The sequence below is a fragment of the Chelonoidis abingdonii genome, chromosome 17, assembly GCF_003597395.2.
Source record: "Chelonoidis abingdonii isolate Lonesome George chromosome 17, CheloAbing_2.0, whole genome shotgun sequence".
NCBI lineage: Eukaryota > Metazoa > Chordata > Testudines > Testudinidae > Chelonoidis > Chelonoidis abingdonii.
In genome coordinates, this window is record NC_133785.1 from 9,125,168 (window position 1) to 9,140,977 (window position 15,810).

General features: G+C 44.9%; 2 protein-coding genes across 8 annotated transcripts in view; one reads left to right on the forward strand and one right to left on the reverse strand.

Moving 5' to 3' along the window:
- Positions 1–15,810, reverse strand: part of FAU (FAU ubiquitin like and ribosomal protein S30 fusion) — a 140,551-nt gene that overhangs the window by 101,577 nt on the left and 23,164 nt on the right. The gene's annotated exons all lie outside the window — the stretch shown is intronic.
- Positions 1–15,810, forward strand: part of CAPN1 (calpain 1) — a 50,117-nt gene that overhangs the window by 19,693 nt on the left and 14,614 nt on the right. For all 7 annotated transcript variants that reach the window (XM_075073383.1, XM_075073382.1, XM_075073379.1 and 4 more), the window contains 6 exons: positions 5,740–5,873; positions 6,027–6,195; positions 9,001–9,084; positions 10,586–10,671; positions 11,911–11,985; positions 14,386–14,546. In XM_075073383.1, the coding sequence (XP_074929484.1) occupies positions 5,740–5,873; positions 6,027–6,195; positions 9,001–9,084; positions 10,586–10,671; positions 11,911–11,985; positions 14,386–14,546 (709 nt within the window). The remainder of the gene's footprint in view (positions 1–5,739; positions 5,874–6,026; positions 6,196–9,000; positions 9,085–10,585; positions 10,672–11,910; positions 11,986–14,385; positions 14,547–15,810) is intronic.

A 15,810-nucleotide genomic window follows, 5' to 3' on the forward strand; every position in this document is an offset into this window, starting at 1 on the left:
GTACAGAATCTTTTCTTTACACATGAAAGGGAGGGGGCTGATGGAGCTCAGCCCCCAGTTGCTATGATGAGGACGGTTACCAGCCGTTCTGTACCATCTACTGGGAATGACCGGGAGTCATTCCTATTTTTACCCAGGCGCCCCCGGCCGCCCTCACCTGAGGCCAGCCAGGAGCACTCACGGGCTGATGATGACAAGGATGGCTATCAGTCCTTATGTACTGTACCGTCTGCCACCGGGGGGGGGGAGAGAGGATGCTGCTGTTCACTGCCGCAGCACCGCGTCTACCAGCAGCATGCAGTAGACATAGGGTGACATTGAAAAAAGTCAAGAAACGATTTTTTTTTCCCTTTTCTTTCACGGGGGGGGGGGGGGGTAAAATGACGAGATACCCTGAACCACCCCGGACAATGTGTTTGACCCTACAGGCATTGGGAGCTCAGCCAAGAATGCAAATGCTTTTCGGAGACTGCTGGGGACTGTGGGATAGCTGGAGTCCTCAGTACCCCCTCCCTCCCTCCATGAGCGTCCATTTGATTCTTTGGCTTTCCGTTACGCTTGTCACACAGCACTGTGCTGTGGACTCTGTATCATAGCCTGGAGATTTTTTTCAAATGCTTTGGCATTTCGTCTTCTGTAACGGAGCTCTGGATAGAACAGATTTGTCTCCCCATACAGCAATCAGATCCAGTATCTCCCATACAGTCCATACGGGAGCTCTTTTTGGATTTGGGACTATATCGCCACCCATGCTGATCAGAGCTCCACACTGGGCAAACAGGAAATGAAATTCAAAAGTTTGCGGGGCTTTTCCTGTCTACCTGGCCACTGCATTCGAGTTCGGATCGCTGTCCAGAGTGGTCACAATGGTGCACTGTGGGATACCACCCAGAGGCCAATACCGTCGATTTGCGGCCACACTAATCCTAATTCGATATGGTAATACCGATTTTAGCGCTACTCCTCTCATTGGGGAGGAGTACAGAAACCGGTTTAAAGAGCCCTTTATATCGATATAAAAGGCCTCGTTGTGTGGACGGTACAGCGTTAAATCGGTTTAACGCTGCTAAAATTGGTTTAAACATGTAGTGTAGACCAGGCCTCTCTACTGATGCTCTTACCAATGAGGAATGAAACCAGGCTGATTATCAAGAATTTGTGCTTGCTCTGTGGGCAGCCTTCAACTGAACTATCATGTTTTTGTCCTGAAAGTTAGACTGATTTGGACAGAGGCCAGTTTCTGTGAGCTGAGTTTCTGCCATGACTAAGCAGTGTAGAAACCCTGAAGAGTGAAGTAGTTATTCTGAATTTCATTAAAACAAATTGAAAATTGTTTTTGACAATTGAAACACTTGAAGGGAGTAAGTGCTTCCCACAGAGGGAGACCAATAGTTCTAGTGAGAGCAATGCTTACTTGTATAGTGTACGTTCCCTCCCTAGCTCTGCCAATGCACCTCAGTACTGATCTGCACCAGTCTGTTCTATCCCAGCCAGCCAGCACCTCTGCCAATGTCCGTGTATTCTGAAATGCAGCTATCTACCCTTGAACTACCATTTCTGGCTCTCTTCTAGGCACAGACTAGGGTGTGTTTTCTCATCTGGACAATACGTTGACTAGGGGCTAAGTTAAAACCACCAAATTCATTTAAACTTCCCCAATCTCCCCTGGTGAAAGACTGGTGCATTAACACACAAGGTCACCCATTCCTTTCCCCTACCCCAAGCTTATTCTGTATTAGCCCACAGCTACAGAACCTGCCTCATTAGCACAAATGCTAGAAACTCATGCTTTTAGTTGTGGTGATCCCCAGTTCAGTCACCAGTTGTTGGTCAAGATGAGGCCTTCACAACAGGACTGTAAGAGGAAGGATGGTCAGGTAGTTAGGGCATTAACACAGAATCTAGGAGACCTGGGTTCGAGACCTTTCTGCCCTAGATTTTGTGTGACCTTGGGCAAGCCACTTAGCTTCTCTGTGCCTCAATTCTCCCTCTATAAAATGAGAAGAAGAGTTCTTGCCTACCTCAAGGGCTGAGGATAAATATATTGAGTGTGATGTGTGCAGACACTACAGCAATGGGGGTCATCTAACCACCAAAAAAAATAAAAATGGGCCTGACTCTCCATCTTGTTGCTTACTCGTGTGCAGAATTATACTAAATAGGCTGTAAAATGCTGCTAAATAACCATAGGACTATTTGGCACAAGTGTTAATGATTGCACAATGTTCAAGGCATGTGGGTCTGATTCTCTGTTTTTAAAATTGTACCTTCCTTGTGCACTGTGACCGAACCACACCCAGCTGAGTTACTAATCACACGTCCAAAGGTAACTGCACAGCTACAGAACCTTATTTCCCAGTCCCACGAGCTGTGCATTTAACACTTCATGCAGAGGATGACAGTGCAATGTTTTGATTTCAACCTGTACCTGCTGGCTGTGAGCAGATGTCATACTCCATCACATCAGATAATGGAAGATCGCATTATCACACCACGCTCCATTCAAAGTTTGCTACAGTTCAGCAGCAGAAACAAGCAGGATTTTTTTTTTTTTTTTGGAAGCATATATAAAATATTGTTAAATCCATCTACTCCACTAAGGAGCGGCATTCCCATTGACTTTCACTTAAAAGAGTGACTCTGAAAAGGACTTAGGGGTAACAAGATAACATGAGCTCCCAATGTGATACTGTAGCTAAGATGATGAACATAATCCTTCAATGTATAAGATGGGGACTACAAAGTGAGAGTAGGGAGATGGTATTGTAACAATTCAGGGCAACTGCACCTGTATTTTCCACCTCTGTGATCCAGCAACGGCACCCACTTTAGGCTTATAGCTACCTATTCATGGGGTCTCTTGAGTGAAGACGCATATCTCTCTTTCTCTCCCCGCCTCCCTTCTGACTGGGATATTTCCACACTGCATAGTCCCTTGACCATCCTGTGATATCCTCAGCAAAAGACAGGCTGCTTAAGCAGGCTTCTTTTTCCTTCTCTTCAGAGATGTTTAACAGTATAGTTACCACAGTTAAGCTACCACAGCGCTCCTCCTAAGCAAGCACATTTTATCCTTAAGGTAAAAGCAATACAGAGAAAACACATTAAAAACAATAAAAGAAACTATATACCTGCTAATAAGCTTACCAGAGATCGTCCCAACTGCAGCACCAACTCCAGGTGGGGCAGTCCTTCGGCCTCCACCCAGCAGTTTTTCTGTGATTTCAAGTTCATCACACCCTTTGCTCTGAACAAGAACTCCCAAGAAACTCACTCATTTATCCAGTTTGGGTCTTTGAAAAGACTAATCAGTAATCAGCCAAACAATGGGTCTCTGCTCAAAATGCAGCTTAAAAAAGTCAGATTCGAGATGAGTCATTTGCATTCCCTTCACTCCCATGTATTTCCTAGGAAATCCACTGCACACACATTGTCCCCAAAAGTCCTTTGATGTTCTTGGTATCTCCCAGAAATTGCATTAATCCTGCCTTCCTCCTAAAGAAGTTCTATGCAATTCCATCGTAGTGCACAAACATTTGCATTTTCAGTACAATGGACTCCAACAATATTAAAACTATTCCATAAGGTTTAACTTAGTTCAGTGAGGTTGTATTTGATTCCATAACGTTTGTCCAGGATACTGCATATGTGTCACAGGTATTACTTCTGGATGTAGCATTGATGAGACCATTACTAGATTCCGTGTTCAGTTCTTGTGTCCATACTTCAAAAAGGATGTTGGAAAAATTGGAAAGGGTTCAGAAAAAAGCTACAAGAATTATTCAAGGTCTGGTAAACATACCTTATACTGAGACTAAAGAAGTTACAAATATTTTGTTTATCTAAGACAGGAGTCTCAAAGTGCCAGCCTGCGGGCCATCTGCGGCCTGAGAACCTCCCCAGTGTGGCCTGCAGGGCTGCAGCAATTTTGGGGCCAGATCTCTCCCTTGGGCCCTCCTGCTGCCCCTGGATGCTCCCCCCCACCCCACATTCCTCGGGAGATTTAAAATGGCCCGGGGCCCCACCCACCACCGGTAGTGCCACAGAGCTGAGCGGCGTTCTGTGCACTCGCTTCATGTGGCTGCTGGCCCCTCCCTGCAGCCCTAGGGCGGGATGGGGTAGGGCTGTATCTCCACACACTGTCAGAACCCTGAGTGTCCCTGTGGCCAATGGGAAGCTGCAGGGGTGGTACCTGAGGGCAGCAGCACATGGAGGCTCCCCAGCCCACCCCACCTTGAAGCCCCAGGTAAGCACCGCACCCCCTAACCCTTTCCCAGAGCCTACATCCTGTCCCCACACACCCCTAGCTCCCAAACTCCCTCCAAGAGCCTGCACCCCAAGCCTGCACCCCCTCCCCACAACCCCCCAAACTCCCTCCCAGAACCTGTACCCTTCCCACAGACCACCTCCTGCCCCCAAATTCCCTCCTAGAGCCTGCACCCCCTTCCCAGAGACCCCCAACCTGCCCCCAAACTCCCTCCCAGAGCCTGCACCCCCTTCCCACACCCCCCAACCCCCAAACTCCCTCCTAGAGCCTGCACCCCTTCCTACACACCCACTCCCACCCCCAAACTCCCACCCAGAGCCTGCACCCCGCCTCCCTCCCACAGCCTGCAATCCCATCCCCTCCTCCTGCACCCCAATCCTCTTCCCCACCCAAACTCCCTCCCAGAGCCTTAGGCAGATGGGAGATGGAGTTTGAGGGGGTGGGTTCTGGGTGGCATGAGTGACATTATTGGCCTGCTGGGAAGATTTGAGGACTGGCATTGGTCCTAAGGTAAATTGAATTTGAGACTCCAGATCTAAGAGATAGTTTAGAGGTGACTATACTATGTTCTACATACAAGTATGTTTCTACATGGAAGAGATTTCTAATAGTAGACAGTTCTTTTATCTAGGAGAAAAAAGCATAATGAGATCCAATGTTTGGGAGCTGATTCTACATCCAAACAGAAATGCCATCAAGTGTAATGTCTCACAAGCTCAGCCAATTAATGAAAATTTCATTTCTGGTTCAGATTCACAGGGTACTTGGGCAATAATTCATCAAGATACTTAAGAACATGGTAACTTTAAGTATGTGAGTAGTCCTGCTGAAGTCAGATAAATTAGACACATGCTTAAAGTTAGGCACTTGCAAAAGCACTTTGCTGAACTGAGGCTTCAGACAACTCCATGACCTTTTTGCCCATTAACTGTAAGGACTGAATGGAATCTTAGTGCTCCATCCCTTGACTTGGAAAGTTTGGGGGGTTTAATTACCACACAGTTGTTTGGGCAGCAGCAGTAACAAATAGACTGGGCCCTTTGCCAGACCTCTGCAAAGAACATGACCTTCTCCTTTTCATAGCCTTTGCATCCTGCAGTACCAGTGTGAGTAGCATGGGGTACAGCAAAATTAGCCATGCAAACATTTGTATAAGTTGATTAGTGTCCATGTTTACACAGTGGTATTATAAAAATGAATTCTTCTCTCAAAATAGGTTTGTCTACACTAGAATTGAAACTGTGTTTGACAAGAACTGCTAAACACGCACTAAACAACCTCGCTCACCAGACACTGCCCACACAATTCTTTCCCTGGGCAGATGAGATGGAGAATGAACCACATGTACTAGATATTAACTATGTTGCTTAACGCATTTTTGGAAGGCGTTTGGACAATATGATGAGGGTGACCTTAGAACCTGTAGCTATTTTCACCATCAATTTGCATACATCTATCTCTCCTCTGTGCAGATCTGGCAGTTTGGGGAGTGGGTGGATGTTGTAGTGGACGATCTTCTCCCGACGAAGGATGGGAAGCTGGCTTTTGTACACTCGGCACAAGGCAATGAGTTCTGGAGTGCCCTACTCGAGAAAGCTTATGCCAAGTAAGTGCCAGCATCTGGGCTTGCCTAGCTCTGCTTTGGAAATGGCCAAAATATACCAAGCACTTGGCTGGTGGATATTTCCTGACTAGTGTGGCCCAGAGTGTGTCAGCAATGGGAAAATTCTAACTATCCGCCTTCTTCATTCTCACTCAGGGTGAATGGCTGCTATGAAGCTCTGTCTGGAGGAAGCACCTCAGAGGGCTTTGAAGACTTCACTGGAGGGGTCACAGAATGGTACGAGCTTCGGAAACCCCCCAGTGACCTTTATCAAATTATTCTGAAAGCTCTGGAAAGGGGATCTCTGCTTGGCTGCTCCATTGATGTGAGTTCTTGTTTTGTAGGGTATCCTGCACCTTTTTCTTATTGGTTGTGGTGACGGGTGAGTGGGTCTTGGACTATTTTAATAGGCTGGGGATTTGGGGCTGCTCATTCTCAAAACAAGGCAGTGGCTCAACCATCCCTTGGCTCCTGGTCATCTAGCTGGGCATGTTGAGTTCCTTTGGCAACCATTCAATGTGGGCACACATACACAGGCAAACTCCTCTTGGTGTCTGCTGAACTCAGGCTAGCAGTGCAGTAGGGATGCAGCAGCTTGATTTACAATAAACCAGATGCCAATCCAATTTCACTCTGCTAATCCAGTCACTCTTTGTAGTTCAAGTGTTGTTTTGCAGTGTGGTTGCTTTCACTGGAGCTAACCTAGCTTGACTTGAGTGTACTCACCCAAGCTAACTGCTGCAGTGAAAATAAACCTTCAGGCTCACATTGAGGCCCCCTCCCTAAGCAGGCTCTCAAGCCCATATTCATCAACAAAAACAGAGCTTTGTTCCAAAATGGCTGATAAGTTTTGGAAACAAATGGAGCACTCATCATGGCTGCTGAGATATGTGCATCTCCTATGAATATTTACAGCAAATCCCCAAGTCCCACGTTAGAAGAAATGTTTTATAACAGCAACAAAGCCTTCCAGTGTTCAATGATTCACTGACCATCAGGAGGTTAAAGTCACTTAACCTTTGGCTTCATGGACTGCCTGCAGTGTGCACATACACACGCTGCCATACATTGCAGTGCCCGTCTTTTCTCAAGGCTGAGATTCATGCACTGAGGGTTGGGACCATGGCTCTTTTCATCTCCATCCTGTCTTCTGGAAAATTGTTGTTTTCTGTTTTGTTTGTTGTTTAGCCTGTATGGCAAAGGTGCATAGAGTCCTGGGTACATGTGCTTTTACATTCTGCACCAGTCCAATAAGTGTGTCTGGTGGTGATGGTTGCATATATACTGTAGGAAACTGCACTTAATCTAAATTTGCTTCAGAAAGTAACTCTGCTGGAATTCCCTCAGGTGACTTCCTGGAGCTCACGGATGCATGCGCCAATCTCATGTTAACCTGTCTACCATCTCTTCTAACAGCAAACGTCACTTCTTCCTTAGCTCAGATACACATACGAAGTGCAGAGAGTTCTTAACCATTGCCTGTTTGTTTGCTGTTTCCATACCAACTGTACATGATGGCCATCTTGTGGTTCCCCCTCTTGCTGGTCAGCCAGTGGGATTTTTCCTAGGGGAGTTATTGCCTGTATACCATGGGCCTGTTCAATAACATGATGGTCTCTGCTATTTGTAATAGTAACATGATGGGTTCTACATATATGATGACAACAGGATGAGCTCCAGCACTATTGCTGAAATAACCTCTTTTGTTAATCTAGAATTCTCAATTCAAATAAAAGGCTGAGATGAAGTTGTTTTCTTTCCCTTGACCTGATCTGTGCATGGGAATTCAATAGCAGGAAACACCTTCTTTTGCTCACAGCATCAAGAGCACTCATTAGCCAGCACTCCTAACTCAAAATGTTCCCCTCAGGTTTCCCCCAGGGTCAGCCACCATGCTTTCAGCTGCTCTATTAGACAGAGAGAGGAAGATAGTCTTTCTTGTCTGTTGCACCTTCTCCCCCATACACCAAACGGCAAGTCTACCTACAAAATTAAGTTGATCTCCATTACATCAGCGTACAGCCATCGTGGTAATTAAATAGCTTTTCCATAGACACACTACACTCTGTGTGTCAGCGGTGTGCATCCTCACCAGGAGTGCTTGCACTGATTTAACTGTCAGTGTGGGGCATTGTAGGTCTGATTCTGAAAGGCAGCAACAGTCGATGTAAGCAACACAGTGTCTACGCTGACGCTCTGTCAACCTAACTACAATGACTTAAGTGCTACACCTCTCACGGACGTGGAGTTGTTAAGCTGGTGTAGTGGGCGAGTTACGTTGGTGGAAGCTGCATTTTGGTGTGGATGCTGAGAGTTAGGTCAATGTAAGCTGCCTTACATCAATCTAACTCTGTAGTGTAGATCAGGGCTAAAATGGGTCTTATGTTTATAGTTGTTAATTGAAGGATGAGTTCAGCCTTAATCCCATAACAATGCATCACCCAGCTCATAACGCCATAAAGTTTCAAGAGTATCTGCATTCATTTTAAAAGATCTTATAAATGACATAGAAAAGACCCAGAGGAATGTTTCTCAACCAGTGGTTCATGACCCCCAAGGGTGTCATGAAAGGCAATCAAGGAGGATTTTGCAGCGTTGGACATTTTATTACAATCTAAAGCAAAAAAAATCTTGCTCCCTCATTCTCTGCACACGCTTAACCTTCAAGGTCAGTTATTCTGTCAGCCCTGAAAACACACCTACGTCAACTACATGGGCTTCTAATTAATATTTTTTTTTTTACTCTTTGATAGTAAATATGGGGTGGGGTGGAGGGTTCAATTTTTTTTATTTTGAATAAAGGGTCATCAACCTAAAAAAAGGTTGAGAAACACTGCCCTAGAGCAGCTGGGAGGGAGCAAGGCTCCACATCCAAAAAAAAAAAATGCTGTTGTTTAGATACCACAGTGATGGTTGCACTGTAAAAATCCGAACAAAATAAAACAGTGGCATGTTGGCTCATTCATACATGTTCAGCTGTGGTCCTTGTATGAACTGGGGTTTATTCTGTGTGTGTGTGTGTGTGTGTGTGTGTAAACTAAGTTTGAGTTAATATGTCTTTTCTTTTAGGGACAGAGGTGAAGCCAATGATAACTTTAACATGTATTCTTGTGTCCTTTTTTAAATGTAGATTACCAGTGCTCTTGACATGGAGGCTGTAACATTTAAAAAGCTGGTGAAGGGTCATGCCTATTCGGTCACAGGAGCCAAACAGGTACAGTTTTCATTCCCTTGAAGAGTTTGAAGAGAGGGTGTGTTGTGCAATAGTTAGAACAGGGAATCGGGTCTCCTGGTTCTATACCCAACTCTGCCGCTGTGTGACCTTGCAAAAGCCACTTCACCTGAGCCTGCTCAGCTACACAGTAGGAACAATAATATCTCAGACACCCATGTCCTGGGATTTAAATCATGAATGTTTGAGAGTCTCAGGTATAAAGCAGCTTAAAAAGATGAAATATGTTGTGTGTTGTCTGGAGAGATTTGCAAGACCTTTGGAAAGAATCAGAACTGCAGCGTTTATCGTGGGGTTATAGAGCTAGGATTAATAAATAGTAAGTCAAACAGAAGAGGAGTGGGTGCAGTACACGGGCAGATCCATATTTCATTGCCCACCCCATCTCGAGCGGCTCTGCTATAGCAGGTCTTTGTGGCAGAACCACCTAGCATGTATTTTATTACAAGTGTGTGACTTTGCAGAAAATAAGTGGAGTTCATTTTTTTTCCTGTCTGAGGTAATAGGGTGACCATCAACTATTGCTTAAATCCCATGAGACATGCCAGGATTGGCACATTAACACACATTCCCCAGCTTTGTTTCACTCATGCCCTCTGCAGCAATTAGATGCCCTGGTAGTTTCAAGGGAATGTGAGGTTAAAAATCATAATGCATTAAAAAAACAGCCTATACCTTTGAACCAGCAACTAACTTTTTGAAGCTATCACCTTAAAATCTCTGCACGATTTAGTATTTTGTATCTGAGTATTAAAAATAAGGCAACATTTTTTGTTTCTTTATTCGTTTGTAATCTTGGATTGTCACTTCTGACAGATTTCACACAATGTACAAATCACTTTCTGTGTGTTACTTAGTAACACTTTTGGATTACTAAAGTTGAAAGAATTTTAAAATCTCATATACTTCTTGATGCCTATATGTGATTCACCAAGACTGTGAAACTAGACTGGTCAGTTTTAAAGCACAATGCTACCTGCTATGTATGGTTTCTAAACATCTTCAGAGAAATATATATACACCTAAGGATACCCTGAAAATGCCCCTTTAAAACACTGCCTGCAATTGAATCAGAACCTTATTAGCTATAACTATGTTTAAATATGACTGTAGCTAATAAGGTCCTGATACCACTGTGGCTAGGGCCTTAATTAGTGGAGCACAGTGACATGGATCCACACAGTTCTTGGTCATAAGAAATAGTGTTCTCAGTATCTGATCTGTTTTGTTTTTTACTAAAGCATTCATCCCAATAGTATCCAAATTCTGCACAACAGTTTCTGCCGAGTGAAAAAGTTGTTTTAATTTAAAGCTAATGACAGTTTTTCTTCCTCAAAGCACTCTCACATTAAAAGCTAGTTATGTTTTTCTCCTCTCCATTATAGTCTTTTGCTTGACAGTTCTTTGTGCACCTGGCTGTAAGGCATAAATGCTACAGAAAGCAAGTATTACTGTATCTCTAAGTGGATATCTGTGATTACAGATTAACTACCGAGGACAGAGTGTTAATCTAATTCGAATGCGAAACCCATGGGGAGAGGTGGAATGGACTGGAGCCTGGAGTGATAAGTAAGGATCAACTCCTTTTTATACAGATTCTGAATATCATAAGTGCTGGAACTAGGGGTGCTGCGGATGGTGCCACAGCCCCTGGTTTGAAGTGGTCTACAGTTTGGTTCAATGGCTCTCAGCAGCCGCACTATACAAATTGTTCCAGCGCCCCTGCTGAAGATTGGAGGGGAAAAATAATAAATAAAATTTCCTCTTGGTGGAAGGCGTCAGCTTGACAGGTCTAGACACTGAACTTCCACAGCACATAGGTTAGGTAGCAATCAGGCTTCCCACGCACAACCCTTGCTAGCATGTCTCCACTCTGACTTAAAAGGAAGATCTGAAGTTGAGGATAGTTCCAGCCTTGTACACTGCTGCAGCTGGCGAAAAGGGGACCAAATAGTTCTAACTAAGATAATGATTAATGAGCTGTAGATATCTGCCCACTAGGAATTGGACTGCAGCTGTATCAATTCACTTCATGTAGGCTCTCCTTGCTTAGATATCAAGGTGATAAGGACCTTGGATAAATGGCAAATAGCTGTCAGAAAGGAACATTACCAGTCTGTATCAGAATTAGTGACCTAGAGGTAAAAGGCTTTATCTATTGCAAATTTGTTCAGTCCCCAGCATGTACATTTAACAAATAAATAAAAATCGCAAGACGAATCATTCCAGTGCACACACAATTCTCCCCCTATGGAGAGGATGAGAGACAGAATGAACCATGTGTGACAGATATTAGTCACATTGCTTAATCCACTACAGAAGACCCTCAGATATTATGGTGATGGGGATGATATACGAACCTATTACATACACCACCCAATAATATTAATGATCAATGCGTTTTGAGTTTTCCAGTGATACATTACATGCCACCCTTTGGGTAAATATCCTAACAACAATGTGCCACCTGACACTGGGGTGCTCTTATGGTCACATCTTTATAAAACAGAGGTATTTTGGTTGGATCCTACACCCAGTTTGTGGAACTGGAAATAATCTGCTGAGCCACAGCACAGGAACAGCTTGGAATACAGACCACACATGTCTGCAGCCAGTAATGATGATATTTTTCTTACTAATGAACAATGTGGGATGATAATGTTTCCCACAATGGGCCAAATTCAGCCCTGTTGTAAACTGGCAGAGCCAGGGCAATGGAGTTGCACCTCCTTCTTCCAGAATTTAATTTACTGTGAGTTGTTCAAGCTTCAGGACTCACGGCATGTTTGAACTGCTTCCCCCCTGCAGCTCTTCTGAGTGGAACATGGTGGACCCATCTGTGGGACAGCAGCTAAGGATTAAAATGGAAGATGGGGAATTCTGGTAAGCGGAAAGTACAATGTGCACTAATCCTTATTTTACACTTGCGTGACCAAGTTAAAAAGGGTTTTAAAATGCACAAATAAACTCAGATGCTGTTTTTTTAAATTTGTCTTAATTGGTGTTTTTACCAGTGAAAACCTATGCTACAGGAAGCAAATGTTTTTGCTGCCAATGAATCTCAGTGCTGCCTGGAATCAATTTTGTGCTCTTTTGGAGAGTGGCACTTGGCTAACCATAGAATATCAGGGTTGGAAGGGAACTCAGGAGGTTATCTAGTCCAACCTCCTGCCCAAAGCAGGGCCAATCCCCAACTAAATCCCCAAATGGCCCCCTCAAGGACTGAACTCACAACCCTGGGTTTAGTAGGCCAATGCTCAAACCACTGAGCTGTCCCTCTCTCCTGTGAAGTCAGTGACCTGGGAAAAACAGCAAAATAGATTGGTCTTTGCAGCTGAAAATAATATTCCCACCCACCTGCTCCCCTACCAAAAAAAAAAAATAAAAAAAAATCCACCATGAACTCAATGGGGTTGATCTTCATCTGGCATAAATCAGGGAAATTCAACTGAAGATAATAAAGTTGGACTGATTTATACCATCTGAGGATCTGGCCCTCTAAATTTATTTTATAAATTGCTTAGATGTTATAGAGTATTATTCTTTTTACTTGTATTCCCATAAAGCCTAGGAGCCCTACTCATGGATCAAGACTCCATTGTACTAGGCACTGTACAAACAGAACAAAAAGATGGTCCCTGCCTGTTAGAGTTTAGAATCTAAGTATATGACAAGAGACAACACACGGATATAACACAGAGGTGGGCAAATTACAGCTCGCGGGCCACATCCAGTCCGCAGGACCGTCCTGCCTGGCCCTTGAGCTCCCAGCTGGGGAGGCTACCCCTGGCCCCTCCCTCGGGTCCCCTCTACCCTGCAGCAACACTGCTGTGCAGGCAGCACTCTGGGTGGCGGGGTTGTGTGCTCCTGCTGAGCACAGCAGCAGAGTGCCTGGTTCCGGCTGGGTGGCATGGCTGCCAGACATGCTGTTCTGAGCAGCATGGTAAGAGGGCCGGGGCTGGGGTGTTGGATAAGGGGCGGTGGGTCCCGGGGGGGAAGTCAGGGGACAGGGCTCAGGGCGGTTGGATGGGGTGGAGGTTCTGGGGGGTGGTCAGGGGACGGAGGGGGTCAGATAAGCGTGGGAGCCCTGGGGGGCCTGTCAGGGGGCGGGGGTGTGGATAGGGGTCAGGGGACAGGAAATGGGGGTTTGGATAGGTGTGGGGTCCCAGAGGGCCTGTCAAGGGGCAGGGGTGTGGATAGGGGTCAGAGCACTTGGGACTGGGAGCCGGGGGGTTGGATAGGGGTGGGATCCTGGGGGTGGTTGGGGTGGGGGGTCCTGGGAGGGGATGGTTAGGGGACAAGGAGCGTGGGGGGATTGGATGGAGTAGGGGTTCTGAGGGGGGAAGTCAAGGGGTGGTAAGTGGGAGGGGTCAGATAGGGGATGGGGCCAGGCTGTTTAGGGAGGCACAGCCTTCCCTACCCAGCTCTCCATACAGTTTTGCAACCCTAATGTGGCCCTTGGGCCAAAAAATTTGCCCACCCCTGATATAACAGATCAAAGTGAGGGAGGGGAGGTACAAGGAAACAGTGGGTAGTGATGTTGGTTTTCACCAATCACTATAAAAAGATTTTGAAAAGTCTTGGACTCCTTTGCTGTGGGATTTTGAATAAGTAGTACATCAAAAATATAAGATCTTGGATTCACTATAGCCAGGAATTATTACCATACAAGCAAGGAATAAAAGGCATGAATTGGTGAAGGATCAGGGTAGAACAGAAAGCTTTCTATTCTTTGTGAGGCTGTGGAAAGCTTTGATATCTACATAAAACATGATCATCAAATGCATCATGGGTCCTAAGGATAGAGCTGATTAGGAATTTTTCAATGAAATGTTTGTTCGCCAAAATATACAGATTTGTTGAAATCGAAGCTGTTTGCGAAACAGGGCAATTTACACAAATTTCCTGAGTGTTGAGGAAAAATTTTCGAAATTGTGAAGATGAAACATTTCAACATTTTCAAAAGAAAAACCTACTTTTCTGATCTGAGATGATTTTATTTAGAAATCTAAGCTAATTAGAACTTTAAAAAATCTAAATAAAAATGTTTTGGAATTATCAAAAAGAAATATTTTGATTGACCTGAGCTGAATTTTGTTTTTTGTTTTTCAGTTTGTGGAAATATGATTGAATTTTGTCCTGATTCAGGATGTGAAAAATTTTGCATTCTCAAAAATGTACATGGGCTAGGAAAACCACTTCACGCCCAGCTTGACTTGAGAGAGACCTTTGCAGTAGTTTCTCTGACACCTGTGTGAGCTCACTTGATTTCTTTCTTCTTAGGATGTCTTTCCAAGATTTTTTGAGAGAGTTCACACGGCTGGAGATCTGTAACCTTACTCCAGATGCACTGAAAGCGCGCACCTTCCGCAAGTGGAACACAACACTCTATGATGGCACCTGGAGACGGGGGAGCACAGCTGGAGGCTGCAGGAATTTTCCAGGTAAGGTATATGGTCCAGTGTGCTACGCTTAGGGCTTGTCTACACTACCAAATTTTGTTGACAAAACTTATGTCGACACCCAAAAGTCGTCAAAACAAAAATGGTCAAAGGGTGTTCACACTTGCTTCCTGTGTCGAGAGATCATGTCAACATTGAGGACACTATCTTGGGTTTCTCTCCCAAGTTCTCCCACAGCCCCCTCAACTGCCAAGAGCAGCATCATGAGCAGCTCTGTGAACTCTCCCTGCTGAGGAATGGCAAAGCAGCGCAGCAGTCTGTCCCCCTGCCCCTGCAGCAGCACTGCTTGTTCCTAGTGCAGCACAGAATAGGAGCATTCCAGTGATTTGTTCTTTGTTTCCCAAAAGGAGCAGCACACAGATACTTCCCGGAGCTTTGAAAGGGGAGGGGCACATGCCTGCAGGGCAGCAGAAATCAGAACACTGAGCAGAGCAATCAGGGCAGGCATTGTGGGATACTGAAGTCAGTTCTATTGGCAAAACAATCAGCAGTGTCTACACTGGCTCTTTGTCCACAATAAAGGTGTCATAAACAGATAGCTAAGGGTTAATGTCTCTTTCACCTGGAAAGGGTTAACAAACAACACCTGACCAGAGGACCAATCAGGAAACAAGATACTTTCAAATCTCCATGGAGGGAAGCCTTTGTTTGTGGGGTTTGGGGTTTTTTTTTTTAACTAGCCTTCCCCGATAAAACTAGAACAAAAAGAAACCCTTCATTTGCATGTGTGTTCTGCTGGTGTAGTTGACTCACAGCTGGAGTTCTATTGTTTAACAAAAGACCCTTGTTAAATCTGTATGGCCCTGCCTGAGGCAATCTCTATGCATAGCCAGAATGGAGCAAGGAAAAAAAAAATTTTTCTGGCTGTAGGTTTGAAAACCCTCTCTCCTGCTTACAAACAGCTAGCAGAGAGAAAAGAAATATAATATTCCTACTGGCTTCTGGATTCTATCCCAACGATTGCCACCATGTCATAGTATACTTTCCTCAGTCTGAACCTTAGAGTCCAAAAATGAGGTACTAGCATGAAATTCTCTAAGCTTAATTACCAGCTTAGATCTGCTACGCTGCCACAATCAAGGATCCTGGTGCCGATAAACTCGGTCTCTCCAAACCTTCCCTGGGGAACCCCCAGACCAGGGCCCCCCTTGGCTCTATACAGCAGAGTAACTCTTTCCCTCACTAGTGGCCTCTTCCTGGCTTTCCTTCCCTGGGTTTATTCTAGAAGATCACTGTGGCATTCAAC